The 24,572-nt window shown below is 45.3% G+C and overlaps 1 protein-coding gene across 1 annotated transcript in view; it reads right to left on the bottom strand.

Moving 5' to 3' along the window:
• Window positions 1-379: 379 nt before the first annotated feature.
• LOC145350500 (uncharacterized) overlaps window positions 380-24,572 on the bottom strand; it is a 34,785-nt gene continuing 10,592 nt past the window's right edge. The window contains exons 6-7 of the mRNA XM_080199698.1: window positions 4,514-4,761; window positions 380-467 (exon numbers count right to left, since the gene is read on the bottom strand). Coding sequence (XP_080055824.1) covers window positions 380-467; window positions 4,514-4,761 — 336 coding nt within the window. The remainder of the gene's footprint in view (window positions 468-4,513; window positions 4,762-24,572) is intronic.

Consider the following 24,572-nt stretch of genomic DNA (forward strand, 5'->3'; position numbering starts at 1 on the left):
CACTTAATGTACAGACTGTCAGTCAAACCCATTGTCCCATTAAACTGGAAAGAATGGTGGAACACTCAGTCCTGTGACCCGTGTTCCCAGCCTGTGTAATTCTGTGTCAGATACACTAAACTATCTCAATACAATGATAAATTCTCCAGTAAGACTCATCTCCAGTTCTGAATGTTCGAACTGTAGAATCCACACACAATACAGGAGCTGACACACACAGCAGCACAAACCAGGGAGAGTTATTTTAATCACAAGTGAAACTTCTCCAAACCAAACCGTAACTTGTACTTACCCCCAGAAACACAGAGGGACAGAGTCAGAACAAAAAGAGTTTTACTGATCATCTCGACAGAGTGACAATCCTGTTTCTCCACACCGTTTATTGTATGTCCAATAAACACATTGAAACACAAAGTGTCCCAGCAACTGCAGCTGGTTTCATATCCTTTTCTTCACCAGTGAATGAACTGAAAGAGCAGATAAAGAGGAAATGGTGACATTGAGCCAATGGCTACTCCCCTTCCTGGGTGGAACTGTTATAAGTGACGTTTATCATTTGTTGAGTGAAGCTCCGCACAATAAACTGGTTTAAGATGAAGAGTTCACACAGTGAGGGAGACAATAGCTGCAGAAATGTAGATAGTTGGAACATTTATTGAAAATCACCAAAACCAAATCCTCTTTCCCTTGGTAACAACAACAACCAGCATTTATATAGCCCCTTAAACATAGAAAATCCTCACAGGATTGTCCACAGGAGAGAAAATAAACTAAATTTACATCAAAGCAAAGAAGGAGAAATGAGGACAAATTGCCAGAAACTTGATACTGGGGAAAGTGTTAAAGAGGAAAGGAAAAAGACAACGTGGGGGCTGATTGAAACCCCCGCTCCCCCACCAATCAACACTCCACCCCCCCACCCCCCTTCCCCCGGCTCGAACAGCAGCGTGTGTTTAACCCACACCCATTCACCGCGATGGAAGCAGAACATTCACGTTTGCTGGCTGCTCATTGCCGTGGTTTCTGTGGTCAGCCTGCTCTAACTGCGCTGTTCATTGGCTCCTCACATCAGCTGGAGCCTGACATCCAGAGTATTTAGTACCACTTAAAGCTCAACTATAGGAGCATTGCCACTGCTGGTGATGCTGGGATCATTCACAATACTCTGCAATGTAGGACCCACCCTGGGGGGAGGGGAGAGAAACAGGGGGAGACACACGGAAACTACAGACCCCAAATGAACCCCGAGAGAGTTTGGACGTGAGCCAGTGGGTTGACAGGAGAGGGATGTAAGGGGATGTTTGTGAATGGAGAAAAGATGGAAAGAGCTTCCTTTGCTTTCCAGGATGATGCTGGAGTAGTGAATGGTTTTGGGAGGGGATAGCAGGGCCTGATGGTGCCTGAGTGGCCCATCCAATGATGCCAATGATTGGTGAAACCAGTTGTAGCCGTTGCTCCCTGTGAGCCTTGGATTGAAGGGAGTGAGGTGGGTTCATCCCAAGGGTAATAACCATGGGGAGAGAGAGGATTTTACTGATGACAATGGCCTCAAAGGTGGGGCTGAAGGTGTGATTGAGCAGAACAGTGGCTCCAAATGGAGAGGCAAAGGCTGGCCCACTAAGTGTCTGAAAGCTCCTTTCGAAATTACTGACAGATTTTAGGAATTATACCGGAACCCAAACCATTCTTCAAGTTGAATAGAGTTCAGATCCTGGCCAATCAGGATCCAATGGGAATGCTGCAACAGTCGAATGGGGCTGAATGTCCATAAAATACACACGTTTCTATACAGCAAATACACCTGTAATCTGCTTCACCCTGAACTCAATATTATTAAGAATAAATCCAGGCTGATGCAGTCACACTGAAAAATATCACTGTGCACAGCCTTGGGCCATAACCCTTTACAGACAGAATGTGGTGTTAGAGAAATGCAGACTTATCACTGACAGCATCTCCGCTTATCAGGGGCAGCAGCCTCTCTCAGACTGAAAACTCACACCATTTGTCATTTCTGCTGAAGTGAAGGAGTTGCCCAGAACACATGAATGTGCAGCTATTTCGAGTTGTCTGGGATTTGATTGCTTTATCATCTTAAATATTCACAGGTTGCCATTAGGCATTTTAAAAACTTTTAACTGAATCAGCTGGATTCCAGAGAGGCAGATTGCAATGATCAGTGAACTGGATATTTAGTTGAAGATTGGTTTTATTTGTGAGTTGAAAAGAGTGAGAGAACACACAAACCACAGCTCCAACACCTTATTTTTGTTTGTCCATTTATCAGCCGCTATCGTCACTCACACCACATTTCAAACCCATGGAAGGTCAAAATGCAAAAGCTGATTGACGGATTGGTGCAAACTCTGAAGAATAACAACACCCTGCATTTGTGTAGCACCCTTAACTTAGCAACACATTCCCAGGGTTCCACACACGACAGCAGGAAATATCCGTCAGTGAAAATCCACAACACAACTCAGGAATTCAATTCCGTTTCTGTTTTTATTCAATAAAAATGGAACACAAAGCTAGTATCAGTAATGTTCACCATAAAACTCTCAATGTTCATGCAAAACAAACTGTAATTTCTAATTAAAACAGAAAGTGCTGGATAAACTCAGCAGGTCTGGCAGCGTCTGTGGAGAGAGAAACAGAGTTAATGTTTCGAGTCTGTGTGACTCTTCTACAGAACTGAAGGATAGAAATTTGATGAAGGAGAGAGTTGGAGAGGGGGTGGAGGAGGTGGAGCAGAATAGAAGGTCAGCGATAGGTCAGAGCTAAGGAGAGATTGACAAAGATATCAGGAATATAAGAGAAAGGGAGTGTTAATGGGAGTGTTAAAGTCTAAAGAAGGTGTTAGAGGCGTAGAGTCAGAGAGATTTACAGCATGGAAACAGGCTTCCGATGAACAACACTGTCTTGCATTTGTGTAGCACCCTTAAGATAGCAACACATGCCCAGGGTTCCACACACGACATCCTTCCTGTAATGTGGTGACCAGAAATCAACTCAGGATGTTGTGCTGAACATGAGGCCAAATTAAACTCATCCCTTCTGCCTGTCCTTGCTCCATATCTCACTATTCCTTGCAGATTCATGTGCTTATCTAAAAGCCCCTTCAACCTCCCCATCGTCTCTGTTTCCACTACCACCCCTGGCAGCGTGTTCCAGACACCTACCACCCTCTGTGGAAAAAACTCACCCCCCATGTCTCCTTTGAACTTCCCCTCTCTCACATTAAGTGCGTGTCCCCTCGTATTAGACATTTCAACTCTGGGAAAAGGATTCTGACTGTCAACCCTATCTATACCTCTCATCATTTTATAGACTTCTATCAGGTCTCCCCTCAGCCTCTGCCGCTCCATAGAAAACAAGCCTAGTTTGTCCAGCCTCTCCTTATAGCTCATTGCCTCTAATCCAGGCAGCATCCTGGTAAACCTCTTCTGCATCCTCTCCAAAGCATCCACATCCTTCCTGTAATGTGGCAAATAGAACTGAATGCAAGTCTCTAAGTTTGGCCTCACCAAAGCTTTATTCACTGCAATATGTCAGATACAGACCCTATACAGTAAATGGCAGAACCCTGAAGAGTGTTGATAGGCAAAAGGATCTGGACATACAGGTACACAGGTCACTGAAAGTGGCAATGTAGGTGGGGAAGGTAGTCCAGAAGGCAGACGGCATGCTTGCCTTCATCTGCCGGGGTATTGAGTTTAAAAATTGGCAAGTCATGTTGCAGCTTTATAGAACCTAGATGAGGTCACACTTGGAATATCATGTTCAATACTGGCTCCCACACTACTGGAAGGATGAGCAGATTTTGGAGAGGGTACAGAAAAGATTTACCAGGATGTTGCCTGGTATGGAGGGCATTAGCTATGAGGAGAAGTTGTAAAAACTTGATTTGTCCTCACTGGAGCGATGGAGGTTGAGGGAGACCTGATCGAAGTCCACAAGATTATGAGGGGCATGGACAGAGTGGATAGTCAGAAGCTTTTTCCCAGGGTGGAAGAGTCAATGACTCGAGGGCACAGGTTTAAGGTGCGGGGGACAATGTTTAAAGGAGATGTAAGAGGCAGATTTTTTACACAGTGTGGTGGGTGCCTGGAACTTGTTGCCGAGGGGAGGTAGTGGAAGAGGATACGGTAGTGACTTTTAAGTGGAGTCTTGACAAGTACATGAATAGGATGGGAATAGAGGGATATGGTCCCTGAAGAGTAGAGGGTTTTAGTTAAGTCGGGCAGCACGGTCGGTGCAGGCTTGGAGGGGCCGAAGGGCCTGTTCCTGTGCTGGAATTTTCTTTGTCCTTTTCTCTTATGACCCCCTGACCCTTGTACTCAATGTCCCGGCAATTGTTTGTGTTCCCAGCACCCAGTCAGCCTGGGTGGGGTTTGTGTGGATTTAGTAATGAATAATCAGACAGGTTTAATTCAGAATCTGACTGGAAGGGGACATTTAGCAAACAGAGATCAGAACATGGGAGAGTTTGACATTAAGGGCCTGATTTTACCAAAAACGGGTGTGAAATGTGTGTAAATTCGGGGTCGGGGCTGTAACGCGATCTGCATCCGACTCCGAGCAGATCGCACCTTTACCGACACCGGATTTGGGCGTGGATCCGGTCCGTGCACCAATCAGGCGGCCCGACGATTTAAATGTATTTGCGTTAAATTGACTTAATGAGCCGCGCGCCGAACTCTCCCGCCAAATCCCACTTTCCCGTCTTCGGGTCCATTCCGGATCCGTGCCGTTACCAACCTGCAGAATAAAAATCCGAAGCGGATTCCTGTTCTGCAGGGGAACCTCCGAAGCCCATCCTCCTCCAACACCCTTCACAGACCCCCCGCGAACCCCCCCGGCAGATCTGCCCCCCCCCCGTGATCCAACCCCCCCGGGAGGCAGGGCCCCCTTCGCAGAGCACATCCACCCCTGCGATTGGATCCTCCCGGGAGGCAGCCCCCCACCACCTCTCGCTGCCATGATTGGACCCCCCCCTCCCGGGAGGCAGGCTCCCCCGGCCCTGATCAGCCGCCCCCATGAGGCCGGCCCCCCTCGGAAGAGTTCACCCCCAAACTACCTCGATCGCTGCTCTCCCTCCCCCATCCTTCTGACCTGCACTCGTTGGAAATCCTGCAGCACTTTCCTGGCCTTTCTGGTCTGCTGGTGTTGTGGGGTGGGGGATGCGGTGGGGTGCGGGGCTGGGGGGTGCTCAGATGGATCTCTGGTTGGGGGGGTGGTGATTGATGATCGGGGGGAGGATGGACTTTAGATAATCTCCACCCCCACCCAACCAAAGATCCATCTGAGCCCGACCCCCTCCTCCAGCAGACGCCAGCGGAAGGCCAGGAAGGTGCTGCAGGCTGTCCAATGAGTGCAGGTCAGAAGGATGGTGGAGGGAGAGCAGTGATCGAGGTAGGTTGGGGGTGTGCGCTTTTCAAAAGACAACATTGTACTCGCCTCTACTGCTGCTTCTGGCAGCTTGTTCCAAACACTCACCACCCTCTGTGTGAAAAAATTGCCCCTCTGGACACTTTTGTATCTCTCCCCTTTCACCTTAAACCTATGCCCTCTAGTTTTAATCTCCTCGACCTTTGGGAAAAGATATTGACTAACTAGCTGATCTGTGCCACTCATTATTTTATAGACCTCTATAAGATCACCCCTTCAGCCTGTTGCACTCCAGAGAAAAATGTCCCAGTCTGTCCGGCCTCTCCTTATAACTCAAGTCCCAGTCGTATCCAAGTAAATCTTTTCTGAACTCTTTTGAGTTTAATAATATCCTTTGTATAATAGGATAACCAGAAACATGATTAAAATACATTTTTAAAAGGCACACTGTCGTCACATATGTGAGAAATATAGAAAACAACAATAGAGTAAAATTAATGTAAATATCGATATCTCGGCCAACTTTATTTCCCATTCCCAATTGCCCTTCAGAAGGTGGCGTCTGGTTGCATTCTTGAACCGCTGCACTCCTTCTGGGGTAGGGACACCCAGACTGCTGTTAGGAAGGAGATCAGGTGGGAGTGGGTTTGCATGGACCTACTCATATTAAGTTGATCTTTCTCTGCACCCTGGATCTGATGTAACACTTCATTCTGCACTCTCTTCTTTCCTTCTCTATGAATGGTATGCTCAGTCTGCACAGCTCACAAGAAACAATTGAAGACTAATACATGTGGCAATAACAAATCAAATCAAATTGGGTTTGGAAGGTGCTGTCAGAGGAGCCTTGGTGAGTTGCTGCAGTGCATCTTGTAGAGGGTACACACGGCTGTCACTGTGTGTCCATTGGTGGAGGGAGTGAATGTTGAAGGTGGTGGATGGGGTGCCAATCAAACAGGCTAATTTGCCCTGGATGGTGTTGAGCTTCTTCAGTGTTATTGGAGCTGCATCTTCCAGGCAAGTGGAGAATATTCCATCACATTCCTGACCTGTGCCTTGGTGGACAGGCTTTGGGGAGTCAGGTGGTGAGTTATTCTGTGCAGAAGATCTGTTCCCTAAGATGCTCTTGTATCCACATTATTTGTCTAGCTACATAGATCACCACCACCATCCCAAAGGCAATTAGGGATAGACAATAAATGCTGGTCTTACAGCGATTCCCACCTGGAATAAAAGAAAAACACTCATTCCCCAAAACTCAGCTGCTACAGAGAATAGGGAAACCAAGCTGGACAGCTGGAGCTGTAAATGGCGAGGTTTGCAGCAGTGAAAACTCAACTCGAGACGGTCTCAGTCGCTAGACTCTTGCACGCACTGAACTGAAGAGAAGAAGCCTGGGGCAGAATGCAGCAGAGCTTCAGCAATTCAAACACACAGACGGAAAATGGGAAGAGAGTTTCAGGCAGCAGTGAAGGTTTGCTGACAGGGAAATCCAAATCCTGTCATTAAAAGTGAAACGAAGACAAGATGGAGCAGATAGACCCAAACTGACAGGAAATCAATGAGGCAGCACTTCACCAAAATAGATTCAGAAATCTGTAACCAGGAAACAAAAGAGCAGAATAAAGAGAAGCAGTGTGGAACACAAAGTGAATTAGCACAGCAATATAGAATAGAATCACAGAATCACTACAGAAGAAGCTGTTTGGCCCATCGAGATTGTACAGAATCTCCAAAAGAGCATCATACACGATCCTATCCCCATCACACCACAGATTTACCATTTCCAATCCACCTAACCTAGTCATCTTTGGACACTAACGGGCAATTTAACCAATCATTTTAAACTAAATATCTTTGGAGTGTTTGAGTAAACCAGAGCACTCGAAGGAAATCCACAAAAAAGTGGTAGGACATGGAAACTCCACACAGTTACCCAAGGCCAGAAACGAACCCGGGTCCCTGACACTGTGAGGCAGCAGTGCGAACCTCTGTGCCACCGTAGCAGCAACAGGAAAGGAAAATATTCCGGGGGAGCTCAAAATTTTTGAGAAAGTAAAGTGGAACACAAGAACAGGGACTGGGGCAACAATCAGACCTATTGACACAAAACAAGATCTAGGTCAGAGCAGTCCTGGGGGCAACAGAGAATGAGTTGGTTAGAGACACAGTGAAGTTCCCCAGACAAAGGAAGAAGGATTGAACATGATGCTGTGGTATTATCACTGAACGGTGAGGGAAAGACACCTTAGACATTACAACCTGCAATTCACTTGTCATGGTGTTGAGGTTTGGGTGTAACTGGTGATTTTGTGGATTTGATGACAGGATGTGACTTGTTGCTGTGTCCTAGTTATACTCTCATTTCCCATCTGATCTGAAACCTCTGTCTGGGAATTTACTGAGGCTGTTGCGAACTTCTTATCTCTATCAGTAACAACGTTCCATGTCGCTGTGTGAGTTCATAGTCAGGAATTGCTGTGGATTGAACAGTTTCTGAATACGTTTCAGACACATTAAGGGACATATTTGATTTTGTAATGAGCCAGAATTCATTAATAATCTGACAGTAAAAGCAAGAAAGACTTGTAATCATCCAGCACTCCTCACACCTACTCATCATCTCAAGGTGCTTTCTAGACAATGACCTTCTTCTGAAGTTTTAATGTAGGTAACATCAGCCAATAAGGTGGCAGCCTGAGTAATCCTGGCTGGGAATTCAGATGGGAGAAAAAGCTTGGAATGGGAATTTGAAAAGCAAGAATCGAAGGCTGCAGAAACAAATGCCTGCATCAAATCGAGTCAAAATCCCCAATAATGTTCAAAATACAGAATGAAAAACACTCTGAATGCTCACAGCATTCCCAATAAATAGATGAATTGATGACACAAATAGAAGCAAACAGGAAAGATCTAATAGGCATTATGGAGACACGGCAGCTGGGGGACCAAGGCTGGAGACTGAATATTCAAGGATAGTCAACATTTAGGAAGTTCAGGAAAAGCAGAAACAGGAGGTGGGGTAGTGTTGCTATTGGTGGGGGGACACGGTGGCACAGTGGTTAACACTGCTGCCTCGCAGTGCCCACAAATACACCCACTTAATGTACAGACTGTCAGTCAAACCCATTGTCCCATTAAACTGGAAAGAATGGTGGAACACTCAGTTCTGTGACCCGTGTTCCCAGCCTGTGTAATTCTGTGTCAGATACACTAAACTATCTCAATACAATGATAAATCTCCAGTTCTGACTGTTCTAACTGTAGAATCCACACACAATACAGGAGCTGACACACACAGCAGCACAAACCAGGGAGAGTTATTTTAATCACATGTGAAACTTCTCCAAACCAAACCATAACTTGCACTTACCCCCAGAATCACAGAGGGACAGAGTCAGAACAAAAAGAGTTTTACTGATCATCTCGATAGAGTGACAATCCTGTTTCTCCACACCGTTTATTGTATGTCCAGTAAACACATTGAAACACAAAGTGTCCCAGCAACTGCAGCTGGTTTAATATCCTTTTCTTCACCAGCGAATGAAGTTAAAATTTAGATAAAGAGGAAGACAATGAGCCAATGGCTGCTCCCCTTCCTGGGTGGAACTTTTCAAAGTGAGAGGTTTAATTTAGAATGAAACTAATTATATACTCAGTGCCAGTTCCCCATTATTGGTCAGTTTATCAGATAACATGTGAAGTTATAAAGAAGAACAAGAAACATAGGAACCAGAGCGACCACACTTTCTCTCTTTTAGTTGATGGTATCAAACGTAAAGAGAAAGCACAGAATTGCATAAGGAAGGATAACAGGTCAGAGGATTGGAGAGAATGCAAAAAGCAGCAAAAAGACAAATGGGAAATAGAATACATGTGAAAGCTAGCGAGGAATATTACAAACTGCGAGGACAATTTCAACAGACATTTCAATAATAAAATATCTCATAAAGTGAGTGTTGGTCTGTTGGAAAGTGTATCTGGAGTGGAGGCAGAAAGAACAGCTCCAGCAGTGATTTAAGAATGATAACGGCAATATTGGCTGTAAGAGCAATTGTGTGAGAGTTAAGCATGCTGGGATTTTGGTCCAGTTCTAATCAAACACAGATGTAACCTGTAAAGTTGCTGTGAGCTGTGAACTGGTCTGTGAGCTGTGACCTGACCCTTGCTGTGCTGATCAAATACGGGAGAATGTTTGGATAAGACTGGACTCGATGATGCTGAGATTTCCTGCTGTATCCATATATGGCTGATGGCTCTGTGACCTACGTGCCATTTAAACCAAGCATTCTGGAATTTTCTGTCAGTAACTCCATTGGCCTGGTCTGATAATGTGATCGGTTTCTGGTTACTCCATTGGCTGATTATTGTAGAACTTTCTGGAAGGTGAGGACATTCTGAGAATAAAGACACATGTTTGTCTCTAATGATAAGGCAGGGATTAACCATCACAAGAATGCAATTGAAGAATACCTTCAGAGGAGGACCATGAGGGCAGAATCTTCATTGGGAATGGGCCTGGCCATTTTGTTCGAAATGGGTAGGATCTCTTTTCAGTTAAATCATTCGAGTTATTGTTCAGTTAAGAGTTGAAATTTTGCAACTGTTGTAAGTTTGAGTTTGGTATCTAAAGTGCTAACTAAACTGAAGTTTGTTTCGGAGAATTTGAGTTAACGCCTGTCCTTGGTTTGTCACAGTAAATTAAATGACTGGAAAGAGTTTAAATGAATAAGATTGGGGAATGAATAATGGAACATAAGGAGATGGCAGATGACCTGAACAGACATTTTGCATTGGTCTCCACTCGAGAGGATCAATGTAACATCTCAGAAATAGCTGTAAAAGAGGAAATGGAACAGTGGGAGGAACTCAAGAACAATATAATCAGCAGGGAAGTGTTCCTGGGAAAATTGTTGGAGTAGCAGGTTCAGCAACAGTAATATTTTTCATTTATTTAGCTGTAAAGATAGTAAAGCCATGACAGGAGCGTTAAAACAGAATTAACTCTGAGACACTGAGGAGATGTTAGGGCAGACAGTCAAAACCAATGTAAGATCCTAAGAAATTGGAGCAGGAGTCAGTCCTTCAGCCCACTGGGTATAACTCCACCATTCAATAATATTATAGCTGATTGGATGGCAATTTTAACTCCACTCCCCTGTCTGCTTCCCATAATCATTAACTTAATTATTGATCAAAAATCTGTTTAACTCAGCCTTGAATATATTCAGTGACCAACTCTCTCTCTCTCTCTCTCTGGAGAAGAGAATTCCAAAGATTAACAAGAAGATAGAAGGAGTTTCTCCTCACTCCATTTCCCCTAATCTCACACTCTGCCCCTCCTTCTCGATTCTCCCAAAAGGGGAAATGTTTTCTCAGAGTGCATCTCGTCAAACCCCCTGAGAATCTGATGCTTCAATTAGATTATCCCATTCCTCTGAACTCTAACAAGGAGAGGCCCAGCTTGCACTCTCCGACCCTCAAGTTTGGAACATTTTGGAAACCACCAAAGGGTGACTAAAAAAGAGTTATCTCCCATCACGTGATCTCTCATCTGTCCTGTTGCACCCCACTCCGCCAACTATTATTTTGATCTGCATATAAGTTGGGTGGTTCCTAAACCCGAGACACTACACTTGTAGTGTCCCTTCCACCTCCTCTAACCTAAAGGGGGTGAGTGAATATCAGGCAAGCTCTTTCTTTCCTTTTCTTGTTTTATCTGCATGTTATCCAGAGGGGATGGCAGGGAAGGCAGTGCAATGTTCCTCCTACAGAATGTTCCAGGTGAGGGACGCCATCAGTGTCCCTGCTGATTTCACCTGTGGGAAGTGCACCCATCTCCAGCTCCTCAAAAACTGCATTAGGGAACTGGAGCTGGAGCTGGATGAACTTCGGATCATTTGGGAGGCAGAGGTGGTCATAGATAGAAGCTTCATGGATGCAGTTACTCCGAAGAATGAAGATAGATGGTGACGGTGAGAGGGGCTGGGAGGAAGCAGTCAGTACAGGGATCCCCTGTGGTCGTTCCCCTCGGTAACAAGTTACCGTGTTGAATGCTGTTGGGGGAGGAACGACCTACCATTGGTAAGCCAAGGTTATTGGATCTCCAGCACTGAATCCGTCTCTGTGGCTCAGAAGGGAAGCGGGGAGAGCAGGAGAGCTATAGTTTTATTGGAGTCTCAATAGTTAGAGGGACAGATAGGAGGTTCTGAGGCAGCGAAAGAGACTCACGGATGGTATGTTGCCTCCCAGTTGCAAGAGTCCGTGACGTCTCGGACCGTGTTTTCAGGATCCTTAAGGGGGAAGGGGAACAGTCACAAGTCATGGTGCATATCAGTACCAATGACATAGGTAAGGGAAGGTACGGTGATTTAAAACAGGAATTTAGGGAACTGGGATGGAAGCTGAGAGCCAGGATCAAGCATGTGGTCATCTCTGGTTTGTTGCCGGTGCCACGTGCTAGTGAGTTGAGGAACAGGGAGAGAGTGCAGATTAACAAGTGGCTGCGGGGATGGTGTAGGAGAGAGGGTTTCATTGACATGGATAATTGGAGAACATTCTGGAGAAGGTGGGACCTGCACAAACAGGACAGTTTGCACCTGAACCAGAGGGGCACCAATATCCTGGGAGGGAAATTTGCTACGACTCTTCGGGGTGGGGATGTGGTGGTGGTTTAAACTAATTTGTCAGGAGGATGGGAAAATGAGCTGTAGTTCAAAAGCCAGTGTTAAGGGTAGTGAGGAACTGAGGAGGCTTCCATGGCCACAGGAGTGTACAGGCAGACAGGATAGTGGGTTGAAGTGTTTCCATTTCAATGCAAGGAGCATCCAGAATAAGGAAGGTGAACTTGGAGCTTGGATTGGTACTTGGGACTATGATGTGTGACCATTACAGAGACATGGTTAGAACAGGGGCAGGAATGGTTGTTGGCAGTTCTGGGGTAGAGATGTTTCAGTAAGAGTGGGGAAGGTGGTAAAAGAGGTGGAGGAGCAGCATTGTTAATCAAGGATAGTTTAACGGCTGCTGAAAGGCATTTCGAGGGCGATCTGCTACTGAGGTAATATGGGCTGGAGTTAGAAATAGGAAAGGATCGGTCACGTTGTTAGGAGTTTTCTATAGGCCCCAAAATAGTAATAGAGATGTGGAGGAGGAAATGGCAAAGCAGATTATGGATAGGTGTGGAGGTCACAGGGTAGTTATCATGGGTGACTTTAACTTTCCAAATATTGATTGGAACCTATATAGTTCAAACAGTTCAGATGGGGCAGTTTTTGTACAGTGTGTACAGGAGGGTTTCCTGACACAATATGTGGATAAGCCGACAAGAGGTGGGGCCACATTGGACTTGGTACTGGGTAATGAACCGGGCCAAGTGTTAGATTTATTTGTGGAGAGCACGTTGGAGATAGTGACCACAATTCGGTGTCCTTCATTATTGCAATGGAGAGGGATAGGGTCACACGGCAGGGCAAGGTTTATAATTGGGGCAGGGGTAATTATGATGCGATTAGGCAAGAATTAGGGAGTGTGAGATGGGAACAGAAACTGTCAGGTATGGGCACAAATGAAAAGTGGAGCTTGTTCAAGGAACCAATACTGCGTGTCCTTGATAGGTATGTCCCTGTCAGGCTGGGAGGAAATGGCCGAGTGAGGGAACCATGGTTCACAAAGGAGGTGGAATGTCTTGTCAAGAGGGAAAAGGAAGCGTATGTAAGGATGAGAAAACAAGGTTCAGTTGGGTCGCTTGAGGGTTACAAGGTAGCGAGGAATGAGTTGAGAAAAGGGCTTAGAAAGCTAGGAGGGGGCAGATTAATGAAAACCCCAAGGCTTTTTACTCTAATGTGAGAAACAAAAGAATGACCAGGGTCAGGTTAGGTTCAGTCAAGGATAGTAGTGGGAACTTGTGCATGGAGTCAGAAGAGATAGGAGAGGCGTTGAATGAATACTTTTCTTCAGTGTTCACTAAGGAGAGGGGCCATGTTTTTCAGGATGAGTGAGTGATACAGGATGGAGGAGGTAGATGTTCTGAGGGAAGATGTGTTCGCAATTTTAAAAAACCTGAAGGTTGAAAAGTCCCCTGGGCCAAATGGGATACATCCCAGGATAGGTTGGGAGGCATGGAATGAGATAGTGGAGCCTTTAGCTTTCACCTTTGGGACCTCAATGTCCACAGGGATTGTGCTAGAGGATTGGGAAGTGGTGAATGTTGTTCCTCTCTTCAAGAAAGGAAATAGGAATGTCCCTGGTAATTATAGGCCGGTTAGTCTTACTTCTGTGATTGGTAAGTTAATGGAAAGGGTGCTGAGGGATAGGATTTATGAACATTTGGTAAAATGCAGCATAATCCGGGATACTCAGCATGGTTTCGTGAGGGGTCTGTCTTCCATCACAAATTTGATTGAATTCTTTGAGGAGGTAACTAAGTATGTAGACAAAGGTAGAGCAGTTGATGTTGTATACATGGATTTTAGTTAGGCATTTGATAAGGTTTGGTAGCCTCATGAAGAAAGTAAGGAGGTGTCGGATAGAAGGAAATTTGGCCGATTGGATAAGTAACTGGCTATCTCATAGAAGACAGAGGGTGGTGGTGGAGGGCCTGAAGGGAGGGTTAGTAAATTTGTTGATGACACGAAGATTGGTGGAGTAGTGGATGAGGTGGAGGGCTCTTGTAGGCTGCAAAGAAACATTGATAGGAAGCAGAGCTGGGCAGAGAAGGGACAGATGGATTTTAACCCTGATAAGTGCGAGGTGATTCATTTTGATCAGACATTTGGTAGATCTTGGGATTTTTCTCAACATATCTCTGAAGATTGCCACTCAAGTGTATAGATCCGGGAAGGGGGCTTATAGTGTGTTAGCATTTATCAACAGGGGTTTCAATTTAAGAGCCGTGGGGTTATGCTGCAAATGTACAGGACCTTGGTGAGACCACATTTGGAATACTGTGTGCAGTTCTGGTCACCTCACTATAAGAAGGTTGTGGCAGCACTGCAGAGGGTGCAGAGGAGATTTACCAGGATGCTGCCTGGTTTGGAGGGTAGGTCTTATGAGGAAAGGTTGAGGGAGCTGGGGCCTTTCCCTTTAAAGAGGAGGAGGATGAGAGGTGACTTAACAGAAGTTCATAAGATAATGAGGGGAGTAGACAGAGTGAACATTCAGAGACTATTTCCTCGGGCAGATGTAGCTGTTACTTGGGGGCATAACTGTAAGGTTCATGGTGGGAGATATAGGAGGGATGTCCGAGGTAGATTCTTTACTCAGAGAGTGGTTGGGGTGTGGAATGCACTGCCTGCTGTGATAGTGGAGTCGGACACTTTAGGAACTTTCAAGTGGTTATTGGATAGACACATGGAGCACTCCAGAATGATAGGGAGTGGGATAGCTTGATCTTGGGTTTGTACATAGCTCAGCACAACATCAAGGGCTGAAGGGCCTGTACTGTGCTGTACTGTTCTATGTTTCTATGTTCTACAGTGAGTTGAAAAGAGTGAGAGAAAACACAAACCACAGCTCCAACACCTTATTTTTGTTTGTCCATTTATCAGCCTCTATCTTCACTCACACCACATTTCAAACCCATGGAAGGTCAAAATGCAAAAGCTGATACCGGATTGCTGCAAACACTGAACAACAACAGTCTGCATTTGTGTAGCACCCTTAACTTAGCAACACATTCCCAGGGTTCCACACACGACAGCAGGAAATATCCGTCAGTGAAATCCACAACACAACTCAAGAATTCAACTCCATTTCTGTTTTTATTCAATAAAAATGGAACACAAAGCTAGTATCAGTAATGTTCACCATAAAACTCTCAATGTTCATGCAAAACAAACTGTAATTTCCAATTAAAACAGAAAGTTCTGGATAAACTCAGCAGGTCTGGCAGCGTCTGTGGAGAGAGAAACAGAGTTAATGTTTCGAGTCTGTGTGACTCTTCTACAGAACTGAAGGATAGAAATGTGATGAACGAGAGAGTTGGAGAGTGGGGTAGAGGAGGTGGAGCAGAATAGAAGGTCAGCGATAGGTCAGAGCTAAGGAGAGATTGACAAAGATATCAGGAATATAAGAGAAAGGGAGTGTTAATGGGAGTGTTAAAGTCTAAAGAGGGTGTTAGAGACGTAGAGTCATTGAGATTTACAGCATGGAAACAGGCCTCTGATGAACAACAATGTCTTGCATTTGTGTAGCACCATTAACATAGCAACACATCCCCAGGGTTCCACACACGACATCCTTCCTGTAATGTGGAGACCAGAAATCAACTCAGGATGTTGTGCCGAACATGAGGCCAAATTAAACTCATCCCTCCTGCCAGTCCTTGCTCCATATCTCACTATTCCTTGCAGATTCATGTGCTTCTCTAAAAGCCCCTTAAACCTCCCCATCGTCTCTGTTTCCACTCCCACCCCTGGCAGCGTGTTCCAGACACCTACCACCCTCTGTGGAAAAAACTCGCCCCTCACATCTCCTTTGAACTTCCCCTCTCTCACATTAAGTGCGTGTCCCCTCGTATTAGACATTTCAACTCTGGGAAAAGGATTCTGACTGTCAACCCTATCTATACCTCTCATCATTTTATAGACTTCTATCAGGTCTCCCCTCAGCCTCCGCCACTCCATAGAAAACAAGCCTAGTTTGTCCAGCCTCTCCTTATAGCTCATTGCCTCTAATCCAGGCAGCATCCTGGTAAACCTCTTCTGCATCCTCTCCAAAGCAACCACATCCTTCCTGTAATGTGGCAAATAGAACTGAATGCAAGTCTCTAAGTGTGGCCTCACCAAAGGTTTATAAACTGCAACATGACACCCTGACCCTTGTACTCAATGCCCCGACCAATAAAGGCAAGCATGACATTCACCTTCTTTACCAGCCTATCGACATGTGTGACCACTTTCAGGGAGCTATGGACTTGAACCCCAAGATCCCTCTGTACATCAGTGCTGTTCAGGGTCCTGCCATTAACTGTATACTTACCCTTAACATTTGATTACCCAAAGTGCAGCACCTCACACTTGCCCGGATTAAACTCCATCTGCCATTTCTCCACCCATATCTGCAGCTGATCTCTATCGCACTGTATCTTTTGACAATCTTTTACACTACAGCGTGTGTTTAACCCACACCCATTCACCGCGATGGAAGCAGAACATTCACGTTTGCTGGCTGCTCATTGCCGTGGTTTCTGTGGTCAGCCTGCTCTAACTGCGCTGTTCATTGGCTCCTCACATCAGCTGGAGCCTGACATCCAGAGTATTTAGTACCACTTAAAGCTCAACTATAGGAGCATTGCCACTGCTGGTGATGCTGGGATCATTCACAATACTCTGCAATGTAGGACCCACCCTGGGGGGAGGGGAGAGAAACAGGGGGAGACACACGGAAACTACAGACCCCAACTGAACCCCGAGAGAGTTTTGACATGAGCCAGTGGGTTGACGGGAGAGGGATGTAAGGGGATGTTTGTGAATGGAGAAAAGATGGAAAGAGCTTCCTTTGCTTTCCAGGATGATGCTGGAGTAGTGAATGGTTTTGGGAGGGGATAGCAGGGCCTGATGGTGCCTGAGTGGCCCATCCAATGATGCCAATGATTGGTGAAACCAGTTGTAGCCGTTGCTGTCTGTGAGCCTTGGATTGAAGGGAGTGAGGTGGGTTCATCCCAAGGGGAATAACCATGGGGAGAGAGAGGATTTTACTGATGACAATGGCCTCAAAGGTGGGGCTGAAGGTGTGATTGAGCAGAACAGTGGCTCCAAATGGAGAGGCAAAGGCTGGCCCACTAAGTGTCTGAAAGCTCCTTTAGAAATTACTGACAGATTTTAGGAATTATACCGGAACCCAAACCATTCTTTAAGTTGAATAGAGTTCAGGTCCTGGCCAATCATGAACCAATGGGAATGCTGCAACAGTCTAATGGGGCTGAATGTCGATAAAATACACACGTTTCTATACAGCAAATACACCTGTAATCTGCTTCACCCTGAACTCAATATTATTAATAATAAATCCAGGCTGATGATCAGTGAATGGGATATTTAGTTGAAGATTGGTTTTATTAGTGAGTTGAAAAGAGTGAGAGAAAACAGAAACCACAGCTCCAACACCTTATTTTTGTTTGTCCATTTATCAGCCTCTATCTTCACTCACACCACATTTCAAACCCATGGAAGGTCAAAATGCAAAAGCTGATACCGGATTGTTGCAAACTCCGATCAACAACAACACCCTGCATTTGCGTAGCACCCTTATCCCTAAACCCGAGCAGGATGGCAGGTTGGTGATGGCGAGAGTCAATGTTGTTTGGAACGGTTTACAGGAGGCCATGAATACATTGACATCATGAATTTATTATTCGAAAATTCACTTTGACATCAATATTCCATTTTGGGAAGTAAAATAAGGAGCTCAGATTGTTTGGAAATGAAGAATGTAAATAGATATGGGAGGATCTGGGAGAATAAACACACAGATCACTGACAGGAAAAACACAGACCAATAAGGTCATCACAAAAACAAAACAAAGGCTGAGTTTTATTTCTCGAGGGATAGGATTGAAAAGTAGTGACGTTTCACTGAGCTGTTATCAATCCTCACTTCCTCACCATTTGGACCACAGTGTACATTTCTGGTCACTATTTTAGAAAGAAGATGGAGAGGCTTTGAAGAAAGTACAAAGAGGATTCACAAAGATCACACCAGGACTGGATTTAATTCCCGTCAGGAAAAGATAATTGGGCTGGGTTCTTTTCTCTTGTAAAGAGAAGACAAATGATTATTTGCAAATTCATTCACGGGATGTGGGTGTCACTGGCTGGGCCAGCATTTATTACCCATCACTAACTACCCTCCATCTCAGCAGGCATTGTTCAGACTCAACCACATTGCTGTGGCTCTGGAGTCACATGTAGGCCAGACCGGGTAAGGACGGCAGATTTCCTTCCCGAAAGGACATGAGTGATCTAATGGAGATGTTTAAAATGATGGAAGGTTTTGATAGCGTGACAGAGAGAGTCTCCATTTGTGGAGAAGAATGAAAAGAGAGAGCATCGATATCAGATAGTCACTAATCAATCCAATGGGAAATGGAGAAGAAAGATCTTTCCCCAGAGAGTGGTCAGAATGTGGAACTCACAGCAAGTGGCTCAAGTGTTCCGATGCAGCGGATGTCACTGCTGAACAAGTCAGAGGCCAGGGTGGAAGCTGGTTTGATGGATTTTTTATTTGGATCCATGGATGGAGCTGCTGAACAGAGTCACAGGACTGCCAATCAACTCTTAACAAAAGATCAAACATTTATTCAAGAAAAGATTGGCTATAACACACTATTCCTTCACCCAGCTAGACTTTTACAGATATGTACAGATTGTTGGGGATAACACAAGTTACTAAATGCTATCTTAAACTGGAATATATTCAGTAAGCATACCGTCGAAATAAACCAAGAGAAAAGTTGTGGTCGGACATCCCACACTCTGAAACTAAGTGACAGCTGTCATCAAAACAATTTCTGTTGATTTCTCTTCCATTCTACCCCCCACACCAAACTCCCCCCGCCCCCCGCACTGGTTCTCCTATCAGTCCACCAACGGTTATCATGCTGTCAGCCAATTTGGCCCCACTGGTTCTCTGACTTTCACATGAGGATTTCCAATCACTTCTGTCAAAGAACATGCCTTGGAATCTTCTCCCAAATGTTGCTTTTACTCAATGTCATCACCAAGGTTCTACCTCCGGGGTTTCAACCTCTCCTTCTGTTATTCCTCTGGCCCGGATTGCCACATGCATTCTAGCTTCACCTCCCACACACTCTCTCAGATGCCCAGTTGTGCCAACAGAACACAACTGCTTCACAGGCTGCACTAACTTGTTACCAATCTTCCACAAGTTGACATGCCCCAGGTCTGTACTCTGCAGCTCTGTCTTTAACTTGGAGCCTCTCTCTCTGCTCCTTACTTCACTGAACACAATCTTTTCCCAGATTTCTGTTCTTGCTCCTTTATCTTCACAGTTTTCCTGGAACTGCGTTCTGTCCCATTCCCTGGTCTTGAGGACTTTCTGTTCTGTAGCTTGGGGCTAGCTTTCTGTCGCTGTGCATTGTCCCACATTTTCTAGCAGTTTCTGAGAGAGTTGCTTACTCCTGGGTTACTTTCTTTCAACTGAACTAACTGCTCTGACTGTCTGTGTGTGGCCCCTGCTTAATGACCAATTGCCTCTTTATTTAACCCTGTATTAGCTTTAACATTGTAAAACCATCATTACAATGCAGACATCTAAACCGTGCTACAGACATGCAAGCAACTTTTAAAAATGAAACTGAAATTGAAGATTTAACCCTTTTTCAACAAATACAGAATCACAGAATGAAGCTTAATTGAAGCGAGAACTTATTTCAAATCCCCACAAATACAAATATAAATTATTTAAAACCTGCTCCATTTCCTCATTGATGCGATTGTCATCGATACAGTTAAGGGAAAGTAAGTCAGCAAATAAGGAAGAGTGGTGGGATTTTTTTAATTCATTCCCAGGAGATGGGCATCATTGGCTGGTCAGCATTTATTGTCCATCCCCAGTTGCCCTTGAGAAGATGGTGGTGAGCTGCCTTCTTGAATCGCTGCAGTCCATGTTCTGTGGGTTGACCCTCAATGCCGTTAGGGAGGGAATTCCAGGATTGTGACCCAGTGACTGTGAAGGAACAGCGATATATTTCCAAGTCAGGATGGTGAGTGACTTGGAGGGGAACTTGCAGGTGGTGGTGTTCCCCTGTATCTGCTGCCCTTGTCCTTTCAGATGGAAGTGGTCGTGGGTTTGGAAGGTGCTGTTGAAGGATTTTTGGTGAATTGCTGTTGGGTGTTTTGTAGATAGTGCACACGGCTGCTACTGAGTGTCGCTGGTGGAGGGAGTGAATGTTTGTAGATGTGATGCCAATCAAGCGGGGCTGCTTTGTCCTGGATGGTGTCGAGCTTCTTGTGTGTTGTTGGAGCTGCACCAATCCAGGCAAGTGGGGAGTATTCCACTACATTGCTGACTTGTGACATGTAATTAGTGAATAGGCTTTGGGGAGTCAGAAATTGTGTTACTATTTGTAAAATTCCCTCTCTCTGACCTGCTCTGGTGATCACAGTATTGATAAGGCCAGTCCAGTTCAGTGCCTGCTGAATGGTAACCTCCATGATGTTGATAGTTGGAGATTCAGTGATGGTGATGCCATTGAATGCCAAGGGGAGATGGTTAGATGCTCTCTGGTTGGAGATGGTCTTTGCCTGGCACCTGTGTGGTGTGAATGTTACTTACCAGTTGTCAGCCCAAGGCTGAAAGTTGTCCGGTTTTGCTACATATGGGCACAGATTGTGTAGGCTTTGATGGGCAGAATGGCCTATTTCCGTGTGTATATTCTACACAGCTCTATGAAATCTGAAGTACACTGCTCACCTGGATTTTCTAATATAGTCGAGTATAAAACTACTGAGAGAAATAAACTCAAGCTAAAAATTAGAGTGATAATTAGGGAGATTGAAATCTGAAGTTTACTGTAATAAACACCATCTGGAATTTCTTCCAGCCCCACACAAACCTCCTCGATCCTATTGACCATCCGACCACACTTCTAGTGTCAGGAATCACCATGAGAATGGCTGCAGGGATGAGGAACTTCAGTTCTGAAGATAGATTGGAGAAATTGGGACTCTTCTCCTTGGGGAAGAGAACATTGAGAGGAGATTGAATCGAGATGTTCAAAATCAGGAGGAATCTGGACGGAGTGGATCGGGAGAAACTGTTCCCATTGCTGGAAGGATGGAGAAGCAGAGGACACAGATTTAAAGTAATTATCACAGGAAACAATGGCGACACCAGGAGAAACCTTTTGACCCAGCGACTGGGTAAGAGCTGGAATGCACTGCCTGAGAGAGTGTGGTGGATGAAGAGTTAATCAAGGATTTCAAAGGGGAATTGGATCCTTATCTGAAAGGCAAATGTTGACAGGGCTCCGGGGAAAAGGCAGGGGAGTGACATTTGGGGAAATGCTCCTTCAGGGGGTCAGCACAGACACCGGGCTGAATGGCCTCATTCTGTACTGTAGCCATTCTCTGGTTCTGTGAACCTCGGGCCATGGGATCAGGGAGAATAAATGGATCACAGAGGAGTGTTTATGGAGAGAGTCGGAACTGAGGAATTTAATGAGGAGACAAGTGGGGTCAGGGTGTGGGGGGAGGGGATGGCTCGTTGGGTTGGGTGTTAGTCTGGAAGATCAGGAGTTAGGACTGTGTATCAGGGAGAAGGTGGATAGATTGCTGAGAAGAACGTAATGGAGAATGGGGAAATGGGGTGAAGGGAGGTAGATTGGTGAGGAGCTACAGGGTCGCGTGGGGAAATGGGGAAAGATGCTGGGTAGAATTGGGGAAGTGGGGAGAATGTGAGGATAAGGAGTTGATCAATGAAATGAGGACACTGTTTTAAACATGTTCCTGATGGTCCCGATGTCCCTGCTCTCAGAATGGGATCATCTGAAACATTATCTTCTGTAGTTCAGGAATCACGAGTTTGTTTATTGCCTGTTCAAACAAAATTAAAAATACTTCAGTTTCCAAAATTAATCCTGCAGCAAATGTGAGAATAAAGGATCATTTCCCATCCTCTGATCAGAATCTCCAGGTTGTAATTCCTTTATTAATGACGAGAAACTCCAAGACTCTATCTCCAGCCTGAGCTGAGTGAGTTGATCCCAGATGGAATGGGAGTCGGGGCTACGGTTGGTCTTAACACTGAGGGGGTAGGAAGTGAAATTGTTCAGTATTCCCACTCCACATATTGGGAACCATGGTGTGAAATGTGTGTGTGCGTGTTACTGAATGTATGTGTGTAAGTACATGTGTGTTTGTGGATGTTTGTGTGTCTGTGTACATTTGTGAGTGTGTGTCTATTTGTATCTATTCAGGTCCAGGTGTATATGTGTACTTGTATTTATGAAATATCACAAACAGCATTCAGTGTGTTAGCCCACGGGGTTAATAATGGTCCATTGCCACACTGGAATCACAGCTCTTTGTCAATTCTATGCAGTGTTGTGGTTAAGGGTTCATTCTCAGTGAAAGTTTCCCTCAGTTTCACCATTGATACAAAACGGGACATTCCAAAAATGTGAAGGTTATGTGGATTATCCGTGATAAATTGCCCTTAGTGTCCAAGGATTGTCGGTTAGGTTATAGAACATAGAACACTGCAGCACAAACAGGCCCTTCGGCCCACAAGTTGCGCCGGTCCCATCTATACCTACCAAGCCATAGAACTATCTGTAGCTCCCAATGCCATTAGATCCCATATACTCATCCAGAAGTCTTTTAAAAGACCCCAGCGAGTTCGCCTCGACCACCACCGACAGCAGCCGATTCCACTCACTCTCCACCCTCTGAGTGAAAAACTTACCCCTAACATCTCCTCCGTACTTGCTTCCCAGCACCTTAAACCTGTGTCCTCTCACAGCGACCATTTCAGCCCTGGGAAATAGCCTCCGAGAATCCACCCTATCTATTCCTCTCAACATTTTATAAACCTCTATCAGGTCGCCTCTCAGCCGATGTCTCCAGGGAGAAGAGACCTAGCTCCCTCAACCCATCTTCATGAGGCATGCCTCCCAATCCAGGCAACATCCTTGTAAATCTCCTCTGCACCCTCTCAATAGCTTCCACATCCTTCCTGTAGTGAGGCGACCAGAACTGCACACAGTACTCCAAGTGGGGTCTGACAAGGGTCCTATAAAGTTGCAGCATTACCTCCTGTCTCCTAAACTTAATCTCTCGATTAATGAAGGCCAGTACACCATACGCCTTCTTGACCACATCCTCCACCTGCAAGGCCGATTTAAGAGTCCTATGGACCCGGACCCCAAGATCCTTCTGCTCTTCAACCCAGCTAAGACTCCAACCCTTGATATTGTAGGCTGATAATTCATTGTAAAATGCCCCTTAATGTTCAAAGTTGTAAAGGTTAGATGTGTATGATTGGCCAAGGTAAATGCACAGGGTTACAGGAACAGGGCTGATAGAAGGGCATGGGTGAGATGTTCTTTCAGAGAGTCATGCTGACTCGATGGGCTGAATGGCCTCTTTCTGCACTGGAGGGATTCTAAGGTTCTAAATCAGCTGCTTTTCCTGAACCTTGGTGAAATGGAATAGAAACATACCTTTAAGGTCACTGTATATAGACTCACGTCTTTGCTGTAATGCCTAACAGAAAATAGAGGCATGTTAGAGATTGTGATCTAGTAACATGTGTACAATGAGAAGCTTATTTGTAATATTTTTACATTCTAATAACATTCCCTTCAAGGTGACAGTAATTTATTTGACTCTATTTGGATGGACAGCTTCCCGAATTCCTATGTATTGGCTCAGTGGAAGCAAGCTTGAATTTGAGGCTGATTGTGCTTTCAAACCCCAGTCTCGAGATTTGATTCGAGAACCCAGGCTGCCTTTTCTGTGCAGTACCGAGGGAGTGCTGCAGTGTCAGAAGGGCAGTCTTTTGGACGAGGTGTTAGACCGAGGCCCTCTGTCAGGTGGATGTGCTGAATCTCACAGCAGGACTTTGAAGCAATGCCTTCACTCAAAGGGTTGTCAATCTTTGGAACTCGCTCCCCCAGAGGGTGTGGGTGCTCCATCGATGAGAGAATTTTAGGCTGGGATGGACAGATTTTGGGTCTCTCTGGGAATTAAGTGGTTTGAGGAATGGCTGGGACAGTGGATGTGAGGGGGAAGATTGGCCTTGGTTGTGTTGACTAGTGGAGCAGGCTGGAGGGGGTGCAGTGAATCCTCACCCCATATTTATGATTTAATATTCTAAAAGCAGCAGAGCTCTCCCTGTGTTCTTGCTGGGTTCCAATTGTTTCCTTTCTATCCTAAACAGCAATGACTGCACGTCCAAAGCTCTTCACTCGGTGTAAAGGATTTTGAGGTGTTTGGAGGTTGTGAGAGGAGGAATATTAATGGAGGGTTCTCACTCTCTCTGAGAATTGTGCGACACAGAGACTGGCCACAGCTTTGTGAGGTTGGCAGTGATCATGGAGACAGGGGATTGGGAATGAGAGCAGAGAGTCTGTGCTGCTCCAGGGGGAGATAAAGAAGTTTGTCCCTGTGGTTTGGGGAGGAGAGGGTGATGGTGCGAGGCTGGGATTGGACAGGAATGAG

The sequence above is a fragment of the Carcharhinus amblyrhynchos genome, chromosome 12 (genome assembly GCF_965287045.1).
Source record: "Carcharhinus amblyrhynchos chromosome 12, sCarAmb.v2.hapA, whole genome shotgun sequence".
Lineage (NCBI taxonomy): Eukaryota > Metazoa > Chordata > Chondrichthyes > Carcharhiniformes > Carcharhinidae > Carcharhinus > Carcharhinus amblyrhynchos.